The sequence below is a fragment of the Amblyomma americanum genome, chromosome 2 (assembly GCF_052857255.1).
Source record: "Amblyomma americanum isolate KBUSLIRL-KWMA chromosome 2, ASM5285725v1, whole genome shotgun sequence".
In the NCBI taxonomy this organism is placed as follows: domain Eukaryota; kingdom Metazoa; phylum Arthropoda; class Arachnida; order Ixodida; family Ixodidae; genus Amblyomma; species Amblyomma americanum.
Window position 1 is genome coordinate 83,587,685 of NC_135498.1, and position 21,916 is coordinate 83,609,600.

The 21,916-nt window shown below is 46.8% G+C and overlaps 1 protein-coding gene and 1 non-coding gene across 2 annotated transcripts; one reads left to right on the forward strand and one right to left on the reverse strand.

Annotated features, from left to right (window-relative positions):
- Nucleotides 1-1,083: 1,083 nt before the first annotated feature.
- Nucleotides 1,084-2,429, forward strand: LOC144118742 (uncharacterized). The gene is made up of 2 exons (XM_077651586.1): nucleotides 1,084-1,413; nucleotides 2,170-2,429. Exons 1-2 carry the CDS (start codon nucleotides 1,221-1,223, stop codon nucleotides 2,310-2,312), a joined length of 336 nt encoding a protein of 111 aa, XP_077507712.1. The 5' UTR covers nucleotides 1,084-1,220; the 3' UTR covers nucleotides 2,313-2,429.
- Nucleotides 2,430-16,637: 14,208 nt separating this feature from the next.
- TRNAS-ACU (transfer RNA serine (anticodon ACU)) lies at nucleotides 16,638-16,709 on the reverse strand. Its single transcript has one exon. It is a non-coding gene; the product is annotated as a tRNA-Ser (tRNA).
- Between the last annotated feature and the right edge of the window lie 5,207 nt (nucleotides 16,710-21,916).

The following is a 21,916-nucleotide window of genomic DNA, read 5'->3' on the forward strand; positions in this document are numbered from 1 at the left end:
TGAAAGACGTTGGAGTAACGAGCGTTAGCTGCTTGGTAGCGCGTTCTATCGTCGATTAGATGTATTACCATGTGGTTAGGCTTCTTTTTCATACCTCACTGCGAGCGGGCGCTCAGCACCCTCTGAGGTACCCAGTGCTGACGTCACTGGGCAGTTACGAATATTCCAACAGTAAGATAATGACTTCATTGGTTAGTTATATATAAGCAATTAAATTTAAGCATAATCATAAATAAATATTTCATCCATTAGTTAATATTGGTGTCTAACGTGTTCAAATCATCTAGAGGATTCCAAATACCTAATTTGTTTTATGATGACCTCATTAATTACTGAGTTATAAGCGACTAAACGTAGTCACGTTACTAGTTAATTATGACGTTGCAAAATCGGTCACCTCACCAATCAATCACCAGTTGGGTTGTTATATGGATTTACTATGGGGACCACCATCTTGAATTTCTCGGACAAAAAATTTCACGCCGAAGAGAGGTGGTCGCAGACCCCAAGAATTCGAGAAACGTGATTAATAAGAGCTAACGCTCTTAAAATATTTTGAACACACCCGTTATTGATCATGTTCTCGGTTACTTCGAGAGACGAAAGAATAGGATAACAAATAGAGAGAGAAAAACATTTAATGGATAGAGATGTCTGGGTGGGCCCTCATTCCAGGAGCCCACTGGCTTTTGCCGCCGCTCTTGCCCGGTTCACCAGCGAAAACTCGCCCTCCGAATGTGAGATGGACAGCGCCGCCTCCCAGTTCTCAGTGGTTGGGTCATTGATTCTTGGTATGCCTGGGTTTTTCTGACATGCCCATTCCGGATAGTATAAGCCAGCCATTTCAATGCAGAAGGCGTCGTGCCGATCCGATGAATTTAGAAACGTATAGCTGAGATTGATAGGATTTATATAAGTATTCGAATGAAATTTTCCTAAAATGACCCCTTGCTCCCTGTTTAGATTTTTGTGCAGTTCTGCGCATACTTTTCTCCATAATATCAAATGTTGGAGTAAATCCTTGCAGAAAACTTCCTGTTTTAAGGAAAGCGAGGAAAAAGTTCAGAACGGAGTGTGAACAAAGAGAAGGACGATTGTAGGTAGCCCTGCTTCACAACCGTCTCGACGGTGGATACCTGCTGCCGCCCTTGGTAGTCGTTAATGCACAAGCAGCAACAGGGCAAGTAGCAGGTGTCAACCGGGTTCGCATCCACCCCGCCATGGCCCGAAGACAGAAGCGGGTTCGCTTCACCCTTCCAGATGGGCGCATCGTCTTTCCTCAGAGTGTGGACTTGACCCCGCATGGAGCCATCGCCCAGCCGAACAGGGCATGCATCGGCGAGAAGCGCGGCATTCAGGAAGTAGCCCCGTGGATGACGGCCCGCTTGAGGACCTGCAGAGTCAGCATTGGCGGCAAGTTTTTTGCTTCTTGAAGTCGCCCAATATTTTTTTCCTGTATCAGATGAGAATGCGTTCTTCTTGATGTAGTTTCACAGACGTACACGTAAGTACTATAAAAAGTATGAGCTTTGTTAAAATATTTCTTACGGCTAGGCGATGCCAGGAAGCCCTGTTTTGTCTAGTTTCCCGATATCGCCAATGCCATGCTGGCTTATTGCATTCTGTCTCCCAGGTGGGTGGATTTACCACTTTTACATCTACCAGCAGAAATCAGATCCCTCTAATAAAACCGTGGTTATATGCACCGCAGTAACAATGGTCGATGCAGCCGTGCAAGCTTCCCTGTCACGTCTTAGTGCGGCCGGAGGCCGCAGGCATTTCGATTTACCCGATTGGCTGAGCGCATTAATATTGTCATCGATGGCTTATCCGTGCTGTATTCTTTAGGAGCCGAAGTTCACCCAATGAGGTGTTCGCTTGAGTTCCAATCCAGCTTGCCTGACTGCTGTCTAGGCCGACTTGCTTGATTTTTAATAAGACCACGATAATATAACTCCTCTGCTGCGATTGCTTTCAAATATAAAATGACCGCAATGTTTAGCATGAACAGAGAGGTTGTGTACCTTTATTACATACAATTTCTAGTCTCATTCTGTGGTTCCCATAACAAAGCCGTTATCAGGTTTTTTTAACTTTTTGTCCGCGCTTAGCAGAAACGTTTTTTGCACTCAGCTGAAAGGCATGCTCGTGCTGTTCCTGCTGTTGCAGAATATCCATTCATGCGCTTCAAGCGCTCCCGTTCACCTGGAGTCGTGCCTGGGAAAGCGGAAACCGAAAGCGATACTTCTCTGGGGGCCGGTGATGCTTCCTCATATGGGGCCTTCAATCAGCCCACGGGTCCCAACACGTGAAGCAGGGACAGCGTCATCGTTCAATGTCCTCGACATTCCTGAAGCAAAACGTTTTACATGGCGACTTGTGACGAATGCGATGTCCAAGCTGAATGCCAGGTCTAGAATAAAAGAAGTCACGGCCTCTGAATCCGGGGTTACTCTTTCGCTTTGATTGTTCTTTGAAGTGACGATGTATATTTACTGCATGAATTTTATTGCTATGTCGACTTTTCATTCGGAATGGTGGCCGTAAGTTTGGCCTAAACAGGCATCTCTTCCATTTCGTTGTGATTCACGGGGCACTATTAGGCATTCGCACAATTTTGCATGTTTGACTTCCATGGATCTACTATTGATTTATTTAGCTGCACATATGAGGCGCTCACATCTGGAAAACCCCTTGGAAGAGAAAACGTAACACGCAGAGGCTGCTCAAACCAGGAAAGCGGCCAACAAGCAGAGCGCTGCCTGACTCGAAGACGAAGTGGGCGAAGACAGGCACTGCTAGCAGCCAAATGCCCAGGCCTACAGCAGTGTGCAGCCACCAACATCTATGAGCAGTCTTCGTGTGCTTTCTGGCTTCCCTTTGGTGCTTACATGTATGGCATTATTTAGTTGAACACCTGACTGAAGTACCAGAAAGTCGTTATTGCATGCCGGACGTATCAAAAAGCAAGCTGCTCCAAGTTTGCTGTTCCGCGAAGAAAGCACGCAGTAAGAGCACAGGCACAAAAGAGCGAAGAAATAAACCGATCAGTCAACACCGAACGGCACCTTCACAAGACAGAAGCACAATAGACGACCTCTGTGGTCATTTGAATTTTCTTTCGCGATCTTTGCAGAAGGTTGAAATTCGAAGCACGTATTTCCTCAAAAGTCGTGCTAATGACCGAAAGAAAAAATTAACGAAAACCCTTGTTAGGGCGCATATAGAACAGCGAACTTTTTGCAAAGACGCACTCTTGAATTTAAACCTGATGAATGAGACAGACAGCGATTTAGATCATCATCATCATCACAACCAGCCTGACTACGCCCATTGCAGGTCGAAAACCTCTTCCATGTCTCTCCAATTAACCCCGTCTTTTGCCAGCTGCGTCCACCGTATGCCCGCAAACCTCATACGTCATATTTACCGATGTGGAACGACATGTGGGCAGCCATTGAAAGTTATCTCACGTTGAAAAAGATTACTGCTTCTTAGCGAATAATCAGCTTACATTAGACAAATCTTCATTTTACATGCTACTCTGCTGCTTCCTTACAGAGTAATATGGGGTCGTTCGCACTCTGTTGACTGGCATGCTCATGCTGTTCCTGCGGTTGCAGAATATCCATTCATGCGTCGAAAGAAGCACGTACGATAACAAAAATTTCGAACCGCTTTTCAGCACAAAATTTCGTTATTAAGAGCAAGAAGGTGCCGTTGCAATCTTTGTAGCCAAATGATTTAAAACATGCTTAGTTTATCTAATTTGCACGCTGAGTTGATCGCCTGCTCGAGTAAAGTAACACTACGTTCAGCCCTGTGCAGTAACTGTGCACTGCCGAGGGCAAGTTACAAGGTGTGCAACAGGTGACCGATTTCGGGCACGTATTGCAAAGATATGACGTCAGGTGCTTTTACTAGTATGAACTGACGCGCGGGGTAAGGACACAGTTCCTCCACTAGAACACTAGCGTGTCGAAATGCGCATACGCTGAACACAAGGCACACAAGGCACCGTGCACCCCAAATAAGCTTTACATTGGATCCCAACAAGTGGATAACAATAAGCTTTACATAAATGTCTCTCGTGGGGGGGGGAAGGGGGGGGCTGTGCTTGGAGCACAGTCACGTTGTTGCCGCTACTCTGTGCCATGTTCGCATCCAATGAGAAAATCACAAATCTATATTCGTCTGAAGATGCCGGTGCCAAAAAATATGATATAAATCGACCAAAATTTCCAGATTAGTTCGGGGTGGAAAGGAGTTGTGCTGAGGCATTACGCACTGTTTGGTCGCCAAGGCGATCAGACGCCAGAAAGCACCAGAGGTGGGAACTGGTTAACGTTTCAGGTGAGAACACAGAGCTCAAGCATTCCAGATTTGTTAAAACGTTGTATTTTTTATATTTTTGTTCACTTCACCGCATGTAATACAGAAAAAAATTCACGACTTATCACTAGGTGTTTCCGCGGAAATTTAACTGCACTTGGCAAAGAACGAAAAACGGCAGAGTGTACCTCGCACACACTATTGTTTGTCAGTGAAATGTTCCTTGCTTGGCCTCTGTAAGCGTAGCAGAGAATTACGGTTTTCTATAGAGGACTCTAGCATGGAAGAAGAGTCAGAAGTCCACCCCTCCCTTACAAACTTCCTGTTTTGTATCCCAAAGCGACGGGACAAGCTCAAATTATTAAACATTGTTTTGCCCCTAAAGGCCAGCATCAAAATGAAAGGAAAATTAGCACTACAGCTCTGCTTATTTTGCTTCTTGCCAGATGTTCACAAACGCGCAATGACCGCAAATCTTGCTCTACTGGCATATAATACTAAGACGGCATTCTGTCTGCGGTGCAGCTTCTAAGTTTGCGATTCTATTCTTCTTACGGTACAGCACCAAAACTTCCAGTTACGCAGTGACACCTAACACGGAAAGGGAAGCATTAGATGAGAAATAATAATGCCACCGAACTCAAGACCTCTCTCGCTGTACATCTGTGTACAGATGTACAGTCAAAATTGTAATACATTGTTATTTTGTGCGCGATACATTGTATAAATAACGACCTGTCTGTGTGCGCTTCCAGGTGCTAAGGAGCTGGAGGTCAACAAGCACCTAGAGAAATCTGCGAGGCGGCATCGCAAGTTCTGGTGCTGTGACCTTCACAGATTTGTATCATTTGCAGAAACGCGTAAACTTCGTTGTCCGGGCTCTACATGTCATCTTTCAGAAAAAAAAAACAATTCCAGTTACCATTTAGAAGATAGTGCATGGTATCAGCCCCATCATGAGGTGAATGCACAGCCCGCTGCGCAGTTAATCGAGGTTATCAACATGCATAGTGGACAAGGGATGTCGTTAATATCTACGCTCATGCTACATAATTTGACACCTCCGGTCAGCACACTGAGCCAGTTTGGAAAAAAAAAACGGTGGACACTTTCAGCCGGTGGCTGTTCAACACTTATTTAGACTTTCATTATTATCCTAGAGTTCCCAGCGCCCACGCGCAGAGCTATGATCACTAGGACATGCTGGCGAGGATCCTCATCAGCGGGTGCTGCCACCCCCAGAAACTCCGGCGAAGTCGTCGTGGCACAGCTTCCATAAGCCGTAGCAGCGTGCCCTGAACTTTTCGTGCAGGAAGCGCGCCAACGGCGGCACCACGAGCTCTGTAAGGTGGGGCACACAGGTGGCATCCTGCTTGGACACCACTCCAAACTCGAACACTTTGCTGGAGTGAAACATCTGCGCAACGGACAGGCAAAGGGAGATAAAGTGAAACTTCTTAGAACAGTCAGCTACTTGGCAGAAACACCTCAATTATGCTCACGTTTGAGAGTTGCGTGCCTAAAAATTTCTTGTCAAACCCTGACAGCGCTTTCACCAAGCTGCTCCCTAGACGCAGTTTTCTTTTAGGACGTAAACACTAGCTTACAGTTAAGTACATCGCTCTCAACTCTTACTGCAAGAATGTAGCATGCACGTAATTAAAAGGTGTCTTGTGGATCACTTTTCGCACCCCATTTGTGTGTTATTTATAATAATCATAAATAGGCACCAGGATATATCCGCCCCTTACCTTGTTTACCCTGCGGCACATATGCCCCCATGAAATTCTTCATTCGGGATTACAATCCCCAAAATACTTTCTATTTGATGTCACCATCAAGGCATTACCGGGAAGATATTTTGTATTTACTAAAGAAAGGTTGTTCCTTGGCGCGCATTACAGTGCAGAGCCGTAGCTCGCATGCAAGCCAGCCCGGCTCATATGTATCGAACATGCCATCCGTGTTAATAAAGCATTTTCGAAGTACATAATCTTCAAGGCATGCAAATTAGCATTGTGAGACGTGTGCCTGAAAGTTGGCGTGGCACGCCCCGCACCTCTGCCACGGATCCTGTATGAACATCATCTCACTAATTACTTCCTTCATTTGTAAAATCTCAGCATAGAGCTAAGATACATATTTTGTTCTAGGAAGGGCTCAGCGGTCTATTTTTTAGTTTCGGTAGGTAGTGTGGGGTTACTGGCCGACGAGTTAGAAATGATTTACAAGTCACCTTTTCGCGAAGAGCGCAGCCCGGCCGCGGCAGCCGCCTTTCTTTCACTGCATCCTTTATCCTTTCCCTTCCAGTGCGGTTCTGGTGTCCACCGAGATGCGAGACAGATACTGCACCTTTCGTTTGTCCATGTTTCAAATTTGTTTTTTCATGTATCATTATAGACAGCGATATAGGAAGAATATGCCCACAAAGCAGCGAAGAGCCCAACAAAATTCTGCGTTATTCTATTGACACTACATTGGGTAACTGAGCGCATACATTTCTTTGTTGTTGTAACCTCTTCAGGTACATAAGAAATGTGGCAGTGAGGAAGCTGGCCCAATGGCTGTTTTCTTTTATTTGGGTCCCCAAATAGAAAGTAAAACGAACAGGAAATATTCTTAATGGAACGAGAGATATGATCTGGGACAAATATGTCCCTATGTGCGGTATCGGTACGATGACCTCACTGAGGCTGCTGACTATTCCCCAGAGTGAAGAGCCTTGGAACAGTTTCTCTGCTTTTAAGAAACAGGTGTACTTCGTTGACTGTGCAAAAGATGTTTGTGTGGTTTTAGACCTAGCTTTTGGCGCAGATTACTCAGCGCTTTCTCTGGGTGGCTTTAGCAATTTGGTGCACAGGAGCTTGAGGATTCGTTGAAGTCAAAATTCTCTTTGCTCTTTGCATGGTAGTAGACGCACTGCGCTGTCAAATAGAGAAGTTGCCTATGGGCCCCTTTGAAACCCCTTGCCGAACAACTCCAGGGAGGTGAGAGCCGGAATGCCCAAGTCTTATTCTTGCAGCTTTGTGTAAACTATGTAGGCATTGTGGACAGTGACGTCCAGCAGATCAAAAAACACCCGAATGTAGTATGTGATCCTTGCGCGCCGATTCTCATCGTACGTCACGGTCTTCTGGTTCATGAGGTTGACGCAGCCCATCTAGCGATTGCATTCTCTCACAATCAAAGGACGCATAATTTGAATTTTTTTCATTTTTACCAGAACAACGCCTCCGCACCTGGACACTTTCTGTCAGCAAAATGAAGTTCGACACCACCAAGACAGCTCGATTGTCCATCCATTATACTCAGGACACGTCTTCAGCGGAGAGCGACACAGTGTCGCCTCGTTTAATTTCTTTGCTTGGAAATTCTTTTGGCATACTTTTGCGGTTTGCATGCACTGCCCCACAAGCTTTACGTTTTTCTCGCTCAGTTCCCGTTGAAGGGCTGGAAAACTGAAACAGTTGTCGAAGAAGACTTCGCATCCGAGATCACCCAGAGTGCTTGTGAGCTGAAGCACTATCGACTCACCCAGTCCCATCTCAGTGCCGTGGGTTTTTTTGCCGGTGTACATGTCACACTCAAAAAGCCTGTCTCAGAATCGCATCGACACATCTTTAAACCCCAACGAATCGGCTTGTTTTTCATGTACTGCTTCATTATGTTATGTCCTTTGAATTTAATTGTGTTTATCGACTTACTGCCGTTTCGCCGCGGCGGGAGCGGCTTGGAAAGCCTGGTTGCAGTGGGTGATTAGCGGGCGCACCTTGTAGGAATCGCCTCTCTCGGGCTGGCACTTGTCTATGAAGTGCAACGCACGTCGAATTTCTTCAAATCGATGCAAAGGCATAACATTGGCTACACATGCCACGCCAAGGTGTGGTTGAGTCAGCCAGTAAGTCCTAATAGTAGGCAACGTGTGGTAGCTCATCACCAAGTTCATGCCAAGGAATGCTCTCGTTTCTTCATTATTTGTTGGAAGTACAGTTCCTTGCTGCTCGCCGTAGCGAATACTCTCCTTGATTGACACATCAGAAATAAGGCTGTCAAAGCTCACTATCGCCGAAAAAAAAATCGAGTGGTGTAGCGCGGTCGGCTTCCCTTTATGTAGGAAGTATATAGCAGTGCATCGTTGTGAAACTTCTGATGAGTATATAAAACCCTGGAATCATGTTGCTTTCTCCAGGCCAAGGCGATTTTCTGCCAGTCTTCTGTGTTTTTTTTTTACGGCGGTGTTGGTGAAGAATTCTGCCGCCCCTCCTTTCACTCTTCCGTGGTGGCTTGGAACAACGTTTTCTCTCAGGATGTTTATATAGTGATTTCTGTTCCAACGTTACCAAACGTCGTCCTCTAAAAGCATAACGTCGTTTTCATCTAAAACCAACGCCCTTTCGCCATTACTCTCATCAGCAAAGAGAATCTGATGAATCTCCTTTTCCGATATGAGGAGGGGAATGTGTTCCCGACATCCCCCTGCAATGCAAAATAAACTTGGAACTAGGGCCGTCACTTCTCGAACGTTTTGCTATGAAAGAAAAGCAACCATCTTGTTTGTGTAACTCGCTCACATTTTCCAAAAGTTAGAAAGGCAAGCACCGCGAGTTTAGAAAGCCCAAATAGGCTCCATAATGCACATAATGACAAATATTTCCCAAGACGCAAAATATGCTCAAAAACAGCTCTTGGCGTGGATATTAGGTAATATTCAATGTCCAGCTGTTTATTAAGAGCTTAGCAGTATGTGCTCGCAGAACAATGTTAAACAAACTGGGATTTTTGTACAAAATAACACTTACGTGATTGAAGAAACGCAGCTCATCAACCTCGGCCAATTATTCCCCTTTTGGCGCGCTTCCACAACTGTTGCCAACCCGCGTGCGATATATGACAGATCTAGAGTGTAGCTGCCGATAAGAGCAGCTGTAGCTTTAAAACGACCACCACTGCTCCTCCTAAAAAAGGTGAACATCGGGGACATCTATCTCCCTTGTATACCTCAGGGCCGAACGCACCACATCGCTGTACATGACCATCCATGTAGTGTTATACGCACTTGCTTCAGCGTTAACTGCAGCTGCTTGAGTGTGTCCTGGAGCCTGTTCTTCTCGTACAGCACCGCTGAGCGCTGCTCCTCGACTCCCCGGGTGCGCGCCAAGGCGTCCAGGAGGTCGGTGTAGCCATGCCGTGCCGCCATGGTGTCGAGCGAGACTCTCCACAGGAGCACGGCGCCTTCGTAGCCTCGAGGCTGCCAGCAGAGGCGAGCCGCAGCATTTAGATTTGTCAAAGGCGACAAGAGGCCGGATAGCTTAATCGGCGAAAATAGTCTTATTCGTTCGCTAATTACCAGCAACAGGGTACATGCAACACTCGAGACACCAAAGTGGTTCTATTTACATGTACTGCATACGATGTGTAAACATGTTTACGTGCTGTGCTTCTGTAGTCTTTGAAGTCTTGTTTTCAACACCCTATGTCCAAGAAATGTACTCCTCTGCAATAAAGACGTGAACGTCGTTATTACAGATGAGTACATTGTAATAATAATCCTCTGTAATAATAATAATCCTCTTACAGAGGATCGTTTTTACAGAGAGAGGCCTAACATTGGAACTGTATTGGCAAAGCTGGCCCTGCAAAGGACCAGAATGGGACCATCCTGTTGCAATATTGGGCCGATGACCTTTGCTGCTTGGGTGAGCGCCGACGTAAGCTCCAGTTTGTCCAGCGGGACGCGAAATTGGCTCTCACGGGGACGAATATGAGCTGCCAGCGTAGGGATACCTCCCTGGAGATAGTTACTACACCCACTGCAGGGCAAAAGCCTTTCACATGTCTCTTCAATTAAGCCTTCCCTTTGCCAGCTGCGGCTACCGTGTGCCAGCAAACTTCTTAATCTGATCCGCCCAACCATGCACGCCACTGCATGAATATTTCAAGAAATGCAATGCAACAAACCGCAAGGTACCCCGTAAAGGATTAGTCACTCTACGTGTTTTGCAAGCAGAGAAGTCTGGCCCAAAAACACTTCAGAGAAAACTGGCATTTTGACCACAATTACGGCCAATATTTTGCTGCCTATGGTCACAAAACTTTCATTCAGGTCGCTTCTAGCCTGTTGGGGGAAAATGCTCCTGAATATAATTAGACTTAATAGATACGAAATCCGTTCTTTTAAAAAAATTCAGTTCTTTTCTAGATTTTCGTGAGTTTAAAAGCGCGTTCCCTCTTAAAGTGAAATAATGGCTGCGACCATCATAAAGAGTAGTAGTAGTAGTAGTGGTTTATTTAAAAGAATCTTTAAAAAGAAGGAAAAGATTTTTGCTAGCTCCGGCATATGTCATCGCTACGGGAAGCACCAGAGCTAGAGCGGCGGAAATAAAGGAATAGCTGGCAGACTGGAGAAATGAAATGAAAGAGGTGAGGGCAGAGGCAGCAAGGATAGAGGGGAGAGAGGTGCAATATCAATGTGTTATATTTGCACAATTACGTATTCACAGGTCGGGCATAGGAGAGCGCGCACAGCACAGAATGTAATAATAAAAATGAAAAAAAACAATTCTTTTGAGAAGAAATGACGCAGTAACACAAACATATCTCGGTGGACACCCAAACCACGCCGTAAGGGAAGGATTAAATTACGGAATGAAAGAAGAGGAACCAACGGGTGCTGTATTGGAGGTCTCCGGAATAATGTCGACTATCTGGGCAATCCTTAACGTCCACTGACATCGCACAGCACACGGACGTCTTTTGCTTGTCGCCTCCATCGAAACACGACCGTACCGGTCGGGTTCGAACCCATGTACATCGGCTCAGTTGACGAGCGTTTTAACGAATGAACCACCGCGGCGGCGGGAAACATCATAAAAATCGCACATAGTATAAACCGACATCCTGGTGTATTAATAAAATAATAATAATTGGTTTTTGTGGAAAGGAAGTGGCGCAGTATGTCTCATAAGTCATTGGATACCTGAACCGCGCCGTAAGGGAAGGCATAAAGGAGGAAGTGAAAGAAGAAAGGAAGAGAGAGGTGCCGTAGTGGAGGGCTCCGGAACAATTTCGATCACCTGGGGATCTTTGACGTGCACTGGCATCGCACAGCACACGGGCGCCTTAGCGTTTCGCCTCCATAAAAACGCAGCCGCCGCGGTCGGTTTCGAACCCGGGAACTCTGGCGTATTTCTGAAAACGTTTTTTTCATTTCAGTGCCATCCAGATTATAAGCTTTGGAATCACGTAAAACCCGCCGCGGTGGCTCAGTGGTTAGGGTGATCGACTACTGATCCGGAGTTCCCGGGTTCGAACCCGACCGCGGTGGCTGCGTTTTTATGGAGGAAAAACGCTAAGGCGCCCGTGTGCTGTGCGATGTCAGTGCACGTTAAAGATCCCCAGGTGTTGTCGAAATTATTCCGGAGCCCTCCACTACGGCACCTGTTCTTCCTTTCTTCTTTCACTCCCTCCTTTATCCCTTCCCTTACGACGAGGTTCAGGTGTCCAACGATATATGAGACAGATACTGCGCATTTTCCTTCCACAAAAACCAATTATTATTATTATTATTATTATTATTATTATTATTATTATTATTATTATTATTATTATTATTATTATTATCACGTACAGGTGTTCCTGCTCGATAGGAAGTCCTTGATATATTCTTAAGTTCTCTTTCCAACTCTGAGCTGGCTCAGCCCGTTGAGGATCACCTCACGTTTGACATTGTCAAACGCTTTGGTGAGGTCTAGGCCCCAAATTTTTTTTGCTCCTTTGGAGCGCGAGTGAATTGTCATGTTTTACTTGGGGCATCACGTCCTGCATGCAGAAATGTGGCCGGAAACCGGCCATGTCGTGTGGCCACAGGTTGTTTTGCACCATGAAGCCCGTCAGCCTTGTTTGCATGACGTGCTCCATCAATTTCCCTACGCATGGCCTGAGGGGAATTGGCCTGAGGTTTGTCTTTGGTTTCGGTCTGAGTATAATGGTGGCTGTCCTCTATTGCTCCGGTAGCTTGCCTTTGTACCAATCTTGTCCGGTATATTCTGTTAAGATTCCAATTGATTCATTGTCTAAATTCCTTAGCTTGTTATTCGTGACTCCGTCAGGGCAGGAGCCGGTTCCGCCTTTATTCTGACAATTTCTGCCCTACCTCCGCCTCTGATATGAGGGCGTCTAGAGCCCCATTCGAAGCCTCACCAAAGTCCGGGGGGGGGGAACGTTGAGTGTCTCCAATGTGCGTTTTTACCATTTTGTCCTTAAACTCTGCGTTGTCTCCATTGAACGTGTGTCGGACCATTGCTAATCTAATTTCGGACTGTTTTGCAGAGCTTAATAATAATAATTGTTTTTTTGGGGGGGGGGGAAGGAAATGGCGTAGTATCTGTCTCATATAACTTTGGACACCTGAACCGCGCCGTAAGGGAAGGGATAAAGGAGGGAGTGAAAGAAGAAAGGAGGAATAGGTGCCGTAGTGGAGGGCTCCGGAATAATTTCGACCACCTGGGGATCTTTAACGTGCACTGACATCGGGTCCAGAAGATGTTGCCTTCATCGGTATCGAGGCGGCTGACAAGCTTGCCCAAGTTCTTTATTTCCGGGTAGCCGTAGAGCCCCCCGAGCACTGGGGAATGAGGACCGCCTGCAAAATTACGGGGAAATTCTTGACCATTACAAATTTGGACGTAGGTTACTCCCCACTAGAACCAAAATTAAACAACAGAGAAGCTGTCGCGTGGAGGCGGCTAAAAACCAAAACATTTATGAACCCGGTATAGGCTTACAACGTGTACCTAGGGCTGAGGTCGCATAACCGATGCACACAGTGGGGTGAGACTGACCTACCACATAATTTGGAACTGCCCCAATTCTGCCGGCCTGAGCGAAAATATCGATAGTAGAGAAGCCCGGGGAAACCTTGTTAAGAAGCCCGGATCCTGAGCTTTAGCGCACCACCATCCAACTGGCGGAAGATGCCGCTACCAGAAAAGGACTGCCAGCCAGCCTCTAACCGCGGACGCGTAACTCCCTGTTTCCCAGGCTTCCGTGCCTGGGGCGGGGAGAAATGTCTTTTCTGGTGGAAATAAAAGTTGCTCAATCAATCAGTCAATCAGTCACTCAATCAATCTACGCATCCCGATGATTCGTATTTACTGGAGTTCGTGTCTTCCACGCACATACGTTGAGAAAGAGGGCATCCAATGGCCATTGACATAAATTGAGAATTGGACGAAAAACATGGCTGGCGGTTGAGCATTGCAAAGTACGAAATATTGTAAAATGAAATGAGCATTGTTTCTGAGGGAAGCAATGGCGCAGACAAAATAATGTGCGAAAGCACAGTTTCGCAGGTGGACACCACCGCGTCGTACCTTAGAGCGCGATTGAGTGTCCACCGGCCCAGGGAGCCAGTTATAAGCGCTTCCTTAACTCAAAATCAAAGGCGTGATTACACAAGAGATCAAAGTGCCTAAATATTTGAAAATTTATTTTTACCAATTGCTTTCTACATATGTACACATTAATCGCTACGCCAAGAGTGAATTTCGTTTTGTGAAAATGCTAATATGTCAGGAGAAAAAAATGATGACGCCGTGGTCGAGGCAGTGTTTTCAAGCACAGCTGAATTTCGCAAATTTGCAGTGACATAAGAATCGAGATATGAAACCCATGATGGATATATTATCGCGTATTTTACGGCTTATTTTCGCCGTTCCGAAGTTGTCGCTCATCAGAAAAAAAATTCGAAAAGGACGAAAGTTTCAAATGAGGCTATATTGAAGAATTTTTTTGCTGCGCAAATATGAACACGTCTCTTTCAAATTTGCGATCTAGATGAGACTAGAGGTCCTGAAAGAGTGTACCAGCTTTCATTGTTATATAATATAGAGAAGTGCAAAAACTATCGCCCTGAATCTTCCATTTTATTCACACAGTGGTGGTTTTGAAAAATCAAAGGAAAAAAAATACCACCACTCCCATTTATCTTAAAACTCCTTAAGCAAGTCTCCAGAAGGAGGCCAAAAATACCAAAGAGCATGTTGCTATATTTTGATTCCAACAATGTTACCGAAGCTCAAACTTTTAGCTTCTTGAGTATCGGCAGAATGGCCTAAATGCAGGGGTGGAAGCAACAAACACGCCTTCCGCTGCTCTAAACTTTTCCCAAATCCCAAGACTAAGACATTTCCCATGAAGAGAGAGCATGCCTAATTGCTTTCTAGGATAAGGACCGATCTTTGACGTCAGCAGGATTTGCGGCGTCGCTATCCACTAGTGATAGCGAGGATATTGAGGAAATGGAAGGGTGGAGTCGAGAAACCGAAACTATGCCGCCGTTTCGTCCCCTGACGTCATACAGGGAGGGTAAATGGGGAAGGGATTGGAGGACGCAACTAATTTTAATTGCTGCCATTTTGGATTCGTGAAACAGGAACTATGCGCCATTTCGTCCCCTGCCGTCATATACTCACACTTTCCCTCTATCCACCATATCAGACCGTGACGTCATCATTGTTACGCGGCAAGTGGTTGTTCCTACAATACTATTGTAGATGGCGGTGCAATTCTCAGTGTGCGATGTGCTGTTTTTTAGTTGCTGCCACAGATGGCGCTGTGATCTCAGTGTGGTTGCAGACCCTGCGAAATCTCGAAGCGTGATGAGTTAGAGCTAACGTTCTTAAAATCCACAATCTCTACTATAGACTCTTATCGTCTTTTGTTAGTGAAAGACGACCTCATTTACTCATTTTCGAGTCGCTGACATACTCAAAAACTTAATGAAAATTGCCCATAAGTTGAGAGAATGACTACTCCAGCATGGCTTACCAGTCCAGCATATAACCAGCACAAGCAATTAGAATGAATGAACAACGACCAGAAAAGAAACCAAAATTTGTTTTGTAATGAAACATGGATTAGAAAAGAAGATTAGCCACCCTCGTTTTTTCTTTCACTTACGGCGCGGTTCAGGTGTCCGCTGATATGTGAGACAGATACTGCGCCATTTCCTTTCTCCAAAAACGAATTTTCCAAGGTGTGCCTGGAGTGGAACGTTAAAGCGGTGGCCAGGGGCATGCACGTCTTCATATATATACTGTGCATTAAGAAAATTACATTCAAAATTTTTCTTCACAACCACTCCTAAGGGCCGCACTCCCAGTTGTTACCAGCACTCGGTGATAGCGGCACCACCGATCCTGCTTACGTCACAGATCGATGTTTGACAACAAAAACTAATTAGGTATGCTCTCTCGGTGGGAAACGTCTCAGTCTTGAAATTTGAGGAAACCTTAGAGCAGCGAGGGTGTGTTTGCTGCTTCCACCTCTTCATTTAGGCGCTCCTGCCGATGCTCAAGAAGCTACAAGTTTCAGCTAGGATAAAATAGTTGCGAACAAAGTAATGCAACATGTTCCTTCTTATTCTTTTTCGCCTCTTCATGAAGATTTGTTTCAGGAGTTAAAAAAAAATGGGGATGACGTGTTTTTTAAATTTGATTTTTGAAAAATACTCCAAATATTAAAAAACACGTCATCCCCATTTTTTTATTTTTGAAAAATACTCCAGCCCCGCCGCGGTGGCTCAGTGGTTAGGGCGCTCGACTACTGATCCGGAGTTCCCGGGTTCGAACCCGACCGCGGCGGCTGCGTTTTTATGGAGGAAAAACGCTAAGGCGCCCGTGTGCTGTGCGATGTCAGTGAACGTTAAAGATCCCCAGGTGGTCAAAATTATTCCGGAGCCCTCCACTACGGCACCTATTCTTTCTTTCTTCTCTCACTCCCTCCTTTATCCCTTCCCTTACGGCGCGGTTCAGGTGTCCAACAATATATGAGACAGATACTGCGCCATTTACTTTCCCCAATAACCAATTATTATTATCATTATTATTGAAAACTCCAGAATAAAAACACTCCAGTTCAAAAATTCTAAATTTAGGGCGATATTTCTTGCACTTCTTTTAATTATACAGCTCTAAATTATGTCAATTAAAACCTTTACATGCTTTTAGCACTTCGATTCCCATCTAGTGTGTAATGTTGAAGAAGACGTGCTTTATATTTTGGTAGGAAATAACAATAATTCGTTTTTGGGGAAAGGAAATGGCGCAGTATCTGTCTCATATATCTTTGGACACCTGAACCGCGCCGTAAGGGAAGGGCTAAAGGAGGGAGTGAAAGAAGAAAGGAAGGATAAGTGCCGTAGTGGAGGGCTCCGGAATAATTTCGACCACCTGAGGATTTTTAACGTGCACTGACATCGCACAGCACACGGGCGCCTTAGCGTTTTTCCTCCATAAAAACGCAGCCGCCGCGGTCGGGTTCGAACCCGGGAACTCCGGATCAGTAGTCGAGCGCTCTAACCACTGAGCCACCGCGGCGGGGCTTTTGATAGGAAATAATCTTGAAAATAGTCTCATTTGCGACTTGCGTCGTTTAAGAATTATTTTTTTTTGTACCGAGCAACAATTTCACCACAATTGCAAAAGTAAGCCTGACATAATCTTGCTCACATGTACATTTAGCACGCAAAATATATCAAGGCTTTCATATTGCGATACCCAATGCAAATTTACGAAATTGAGATTCTCTGCTGGCCTACTGACCCGCCACTGTGACTCAGTGGTTAGGGCCCTCGGCTACTGATCCGGAGTTCCTGAGTTTGAACCCGACCGCGGCGGCTGCGCTTTTGTGGAGGAAAAACGCTAAGGCGCACATGTGCTGTGCGATGTCAGTGCACGTTAAAGATCCCCAGGTGGTCGAAATTATTCCGGAGCCCTCCACTACGGCACCTCTTTCTTCCTTTCTTCATTCACTCCCTCCTTCCCTTACGGCGCGGTTCAGGTGTCCAACGACATATGAGACAGATACTGCGCCATTTACTTTCCCCAAAAACCAATTATAATGATATGCTGTCCAACTGAACAATATGTGCATAAGATACAAAGCGATTGGGGAAATTGAAAATATTAAATATTTTGGTTGTTTTATGTTTCGCGGAATCGGCCAACGGAGTCTTAAACGTTGTCAAAAAGGACAATGAACCCAATGCAAGCCGGCGGCCTATTGCTACGCTACCACATTTCTGCCACAACGTTATCAGCGCCAACGCATGCAGCGCACACCTCTGCCCCCACTGCCACATAAAGGACGTGGTGGTGGTGAAAACTTTTATTGATCATAGAGAGAGGTGTTGGGGATCGTGACCTGAAGGGTCACGCCCTTACAACCACAACGTGAGATGCCTAGTCAGGCACCCGATTGGAGGTTGTAGCCCAGGCGCGCTGCGTTAAGGCCCTTTGGGCCTCGAGGGTGCAGCAGCCAGACAGTGTCGCCTCCCAGTCCTCTCGGGTGGGGTTTGGGATAGGGGGTAGGGATGGGTTCTGCTGGCAGGCCCACACCATGAGTTAGGTGTCAGACATTTCCCCACAGTGTGAGTACCGCCCGTAGAATTGAGGATCGAAAAGCTTTAGAGTTGCAGGGCACAGCATCCTGTTATTGAGCAGGCGCAGGAGTACCCGCTCGTTGGCCTTCCCCAGCCGTTTGCACGGGGTGGGAAGAGTTTGGTGCGTGGATTTGTAATAATCGCATATTTCTTTAAAAGTGTAAACCGGATTGAAATTGGAGTCCTGGTCAGCGTCGGGTCCCGCGGGAAATGCCCGGAGAGAGAGCGGCTCGGGTGGCGGCGTCGGCTGCTTCGTTTCCGCAGAGGCCTTTGTGACCTGGAGCCCGAACGAAATATCGGTGCGCAGGATCCGAGTCTCGGCTACAATTTTGGTAGATGCGGTAAGCCAGGGGAGTAGCCCACCCTTGCTCGACGTTTCAACAAGCCCCTCGCGAGTCGGTGATTAAGTATTTGGAGGAATCGGAGGCTGCCAGGGCGATGGCAACCTATTCTGCGTGAATTGCTGACTGGGCCTTGAAAGTAAGGCCGTCTGCTGTTTTGTCTTCGTGGACGGCCGCGGCCGTGTACCATCACCTGAGGTCCGGGCCGGAGGTGTCCACGTAGAAGACTCCTGGTTTTCTCCCAATATGGCGGTGCAAGGCTTCCGCCCGCCCAAGGCGCATGCCATTATGGTCCTCTTTGGACATGTTGGTGGGGAGAGGCCGCACGTGGAGCGCTCGTCTCCAGTGTGCGGGAAGGCGGCATCTCTCCTCTGTGAATTGGGTGTGCTGGATGTGAAGACGGGATAGAAGGCGGTGACCCGACCCTGTCTTTGTGAGACGAGTGTATTGGTTGTTGAGGTGAGCCTTCCGAAGTTCCCTGAAAATATTCCCCATCCCCAGTGCCATGAGGTGGTTGCTAGAGGTAGAGACCGGGAGGTCCAGCGCTCGTTTCATGATATTGCGGAGGATGACCTCAAGGGCATCCTATTCCTGTTTCCGCAGGCGGACGTAGAGAGTCGAATACAATATTGGACTGGTCACGAATGCGTTCGCCAGCCGCAAGGCGTCTTTGCATAGTAACGCACCGCGCTTGTTGGAAACCCGGCGGACCTTGCGGCCCACCTGGTCCCCCATCTGCCGGAGATTGGCGAGTGTTGTGCCGCAGCGTCGCCGGCTGTGTATGAAGAGTCCGAGGAGTCTGATTTATTTAGATTCATGAATGGGACAGCTTTGCAAGGAGAGATGGATTTGTGTCGAGCATGTGCGCAAGGGGCCCAGATGCACGAATTCCGATTTCTGCGGGGAGAATTGCTGACCACTGTCTCGGGCATAGCGCTCCACTATGCCGGTGGCCGTTTTACAGGCTCGTCTCCATGTCTCCTAGGCATCTTGCGTAGCCCAGAGGGTGATGTCGTCGACGTACCGCGCGTGCTGGACCCCTTCGACAGCACCCAGAAGGGCAGGTAGGCGCATCATGGCTATGTTGAATAGTAGAAGGGGCAGCACCGCGCCTTGTGGAGTCCCCCTCTTGCCGAGCAGGAAAGGTCAATGCTCTTAGTCCTGTATTCGGATGTAGGACAGTCTGTCCGTGAGAACGTTTTCACATAATTTAAGGTAATGTTCGGATTTCGCCCACACAGATCGGCACAATATGTCCTGCTTCAACTCGACCGTGAAATCTTGAACCCCATCACACACCCCCAAAACGACAAAATTGTCCTCGTGCTCGAGCTGAAAGGAGCGTTCGACAACGTAACCCACGAGGTCATCTTCTCGCATGAGTCAAACTCACTGCAGCACCAATACGTAAATGAGGCGCTGTTCAGGTGTCCACTCACCCAGGTAGCAAGGAATGCGCCTTTGGTTTCCTCAAAATCAACGGTCTCTGCCTCCGTTACTGCGCGGTTCCGTTGTCGACCAAGATATGTCAGACAATTACTCCGCTATTCTTTTTCACAATTTTTATTTCGTGTTCATTTTATCAACTTCCCGGTAGTTTTGAAGAAAGGGAAGGCGCATAGTTGTCAATTTGACAGGATGGACTTATGGGCGGATGGACTGATGGATTTGGGTGTCCATCAACCCACTGAGCCAGCTACGCTTGCTATTTAGAGGCCTCTTAAGCAGCCGTGGTCAGTGGTTCGCCTACTGAGCCGGAGTACCCGGTGGAATTTTATGTTAGTGGCTACTTATCAATAAAGATAACAATGGAAGAAAACGATGTGGCTAGCTGCGCCATCTGGCATCGAAAGCTAAAGCACCTGAGCTGCGGCTAGCGGAAATATAAAAGGAGAGGGAGAGGACAGAGGAGATGAAAAACGAAGCATGGAGCGATAGTGAGAAAGGATAGTGGTAGGTGGTAATGTACACTATGTGCAAATACAGAATAAGAGGATGCGTTGGCTTCCCGGTCTTTCGGGGCTGCGATTTAGGGGCTCTCGCACATGTTGCTAGGGCTCCTTTTCACCGGGGGTATCTGTTGCTAAACCTTTGTCTCAGATGACGTGGTTGTGACCACCTGCGTAATTAGTTTATATTAATAAAGTTTATTCTCTCTCTGTCCTACCATAACTTTTAACTCTCCTACTGTCTTCACGTGGCAGCGATTGTGGCTCAGCTTGAGGCAGTGGGCGGGCCCGTGCAATATTTGTTCCGTTATTTCTTCAGTGGCAATAACAACAGCCGGAGAACCCGGGTTGGAAACCGACTGAGCGGGCACGTTTCGATGGTGGCAAAACACAAAAAGGCTCCCGCGTGCTGAATGATGTCAGAGCGCGTTAAATATTCCCAGGTGGTCGAAATTATTCCGGAATCTTCGACTACGGCACCTCTTTCGGCGTTTATTCTTTCACTCCCTCCTTTATTCCTTTCCTTACGGCACGGGTAAGGTGTCCAGCGAGATATGTGAGACAGTTAATGCGTCATTTCCTTTCTTCAGAACAAATTTTCATTTTCACAGCTTCAGATAGACGCATATCGCTGAATCCCGGTGAGTGCGTAAAGATGTGCTTTCGCTAAAAGTTGTTTAAAAGTTGTTAAAACTTGTTTCGCTAAAAGAGGAAATTAAAGGTTGTTTTAATTTCCTCCCATGCACTTGCGCCGTATACCTATAACAGAACTCGCCAGCAATTTCTTGCTGCCCATGCTCTGGCGTGAAATATCGGTTCTTGTGAGTGGCGCCATGAACATCTCGACGTGTAAACGAACCAAGGCGTCCAAATGGGGCCCAATTACGAATCATGAGTTGTGGCTGTGGCTGGCACTGCAATAGTGGAGGCGTCAGTTAAGCGTTGAAAGCAGGCATACCGTGAGCCAGACAAGGACACTCTCGAGGAACATCCAGTCCCAGCTGGCAATGAGAAAGGTGGGCATCTTTGCCCCAAAGCCAATCATGGGCCGCAGGTGCGGGTTCAAACCGCGCAGGTAGCGCGGGAACTTGTCCGCCTCTCCTGGCGCCTCGATGAGCAGCGACGAGCCGTTGACGTGCGAACAGCAGAACACAGCATGGGTGCACAGGTGGTAGGGGAAGATGGACAGACCAAAGAGCAGGCCGGCTGACTCTGGATGCTCGGCGCGCACCTGCACGGAGATCCAATATGGCCACTCGCCTTAACTGGTGATGATGGAGGGATTCTATTGAAATAATAATAGAAACGAAGTAAAAGAGTTTTGTTAGCCCCGGCATCTGCCATCGATACCGAAGCACCTGAGCTAGGGCAGCCGAAATAGGGGATATCAGACAGAATGGTGAAATGAAATGAAAGAGGTGAGGGGACAGGAATAGAGGATAGGAAAGAGAGGGAATAACACAAAAACTATTTACACGATAGTAAATATGTACAGGTTTCGGGCGTGATTAGTTCACAATGAAGAGAGAAAAACACACGCGCGCAACACTTTGTTCACTACAGCTGGAGTGGGGCGTCCAGCTGCTGGCCTCAACTGCAGCGTATACCGTTTTTCGCTTCAGTCAGCAATAACGAAGCATAGAGAAGAAAATGTGCCTTATGACTGCCCTCCTGTCCAGATGGCATCTAAACACTATCGATCTCCACGGCGTCAGTGCACGAAATGAGCAGTAATTCCTTCGCCACTGAACCCGAGTTTCACGTCTAGACGGTGCACTTCCTAAGCCGTTGCAAAATCATGAAATACAATTTTAATGTGAAGATTAGTGTGAATATAATATGAAAATGAGTAA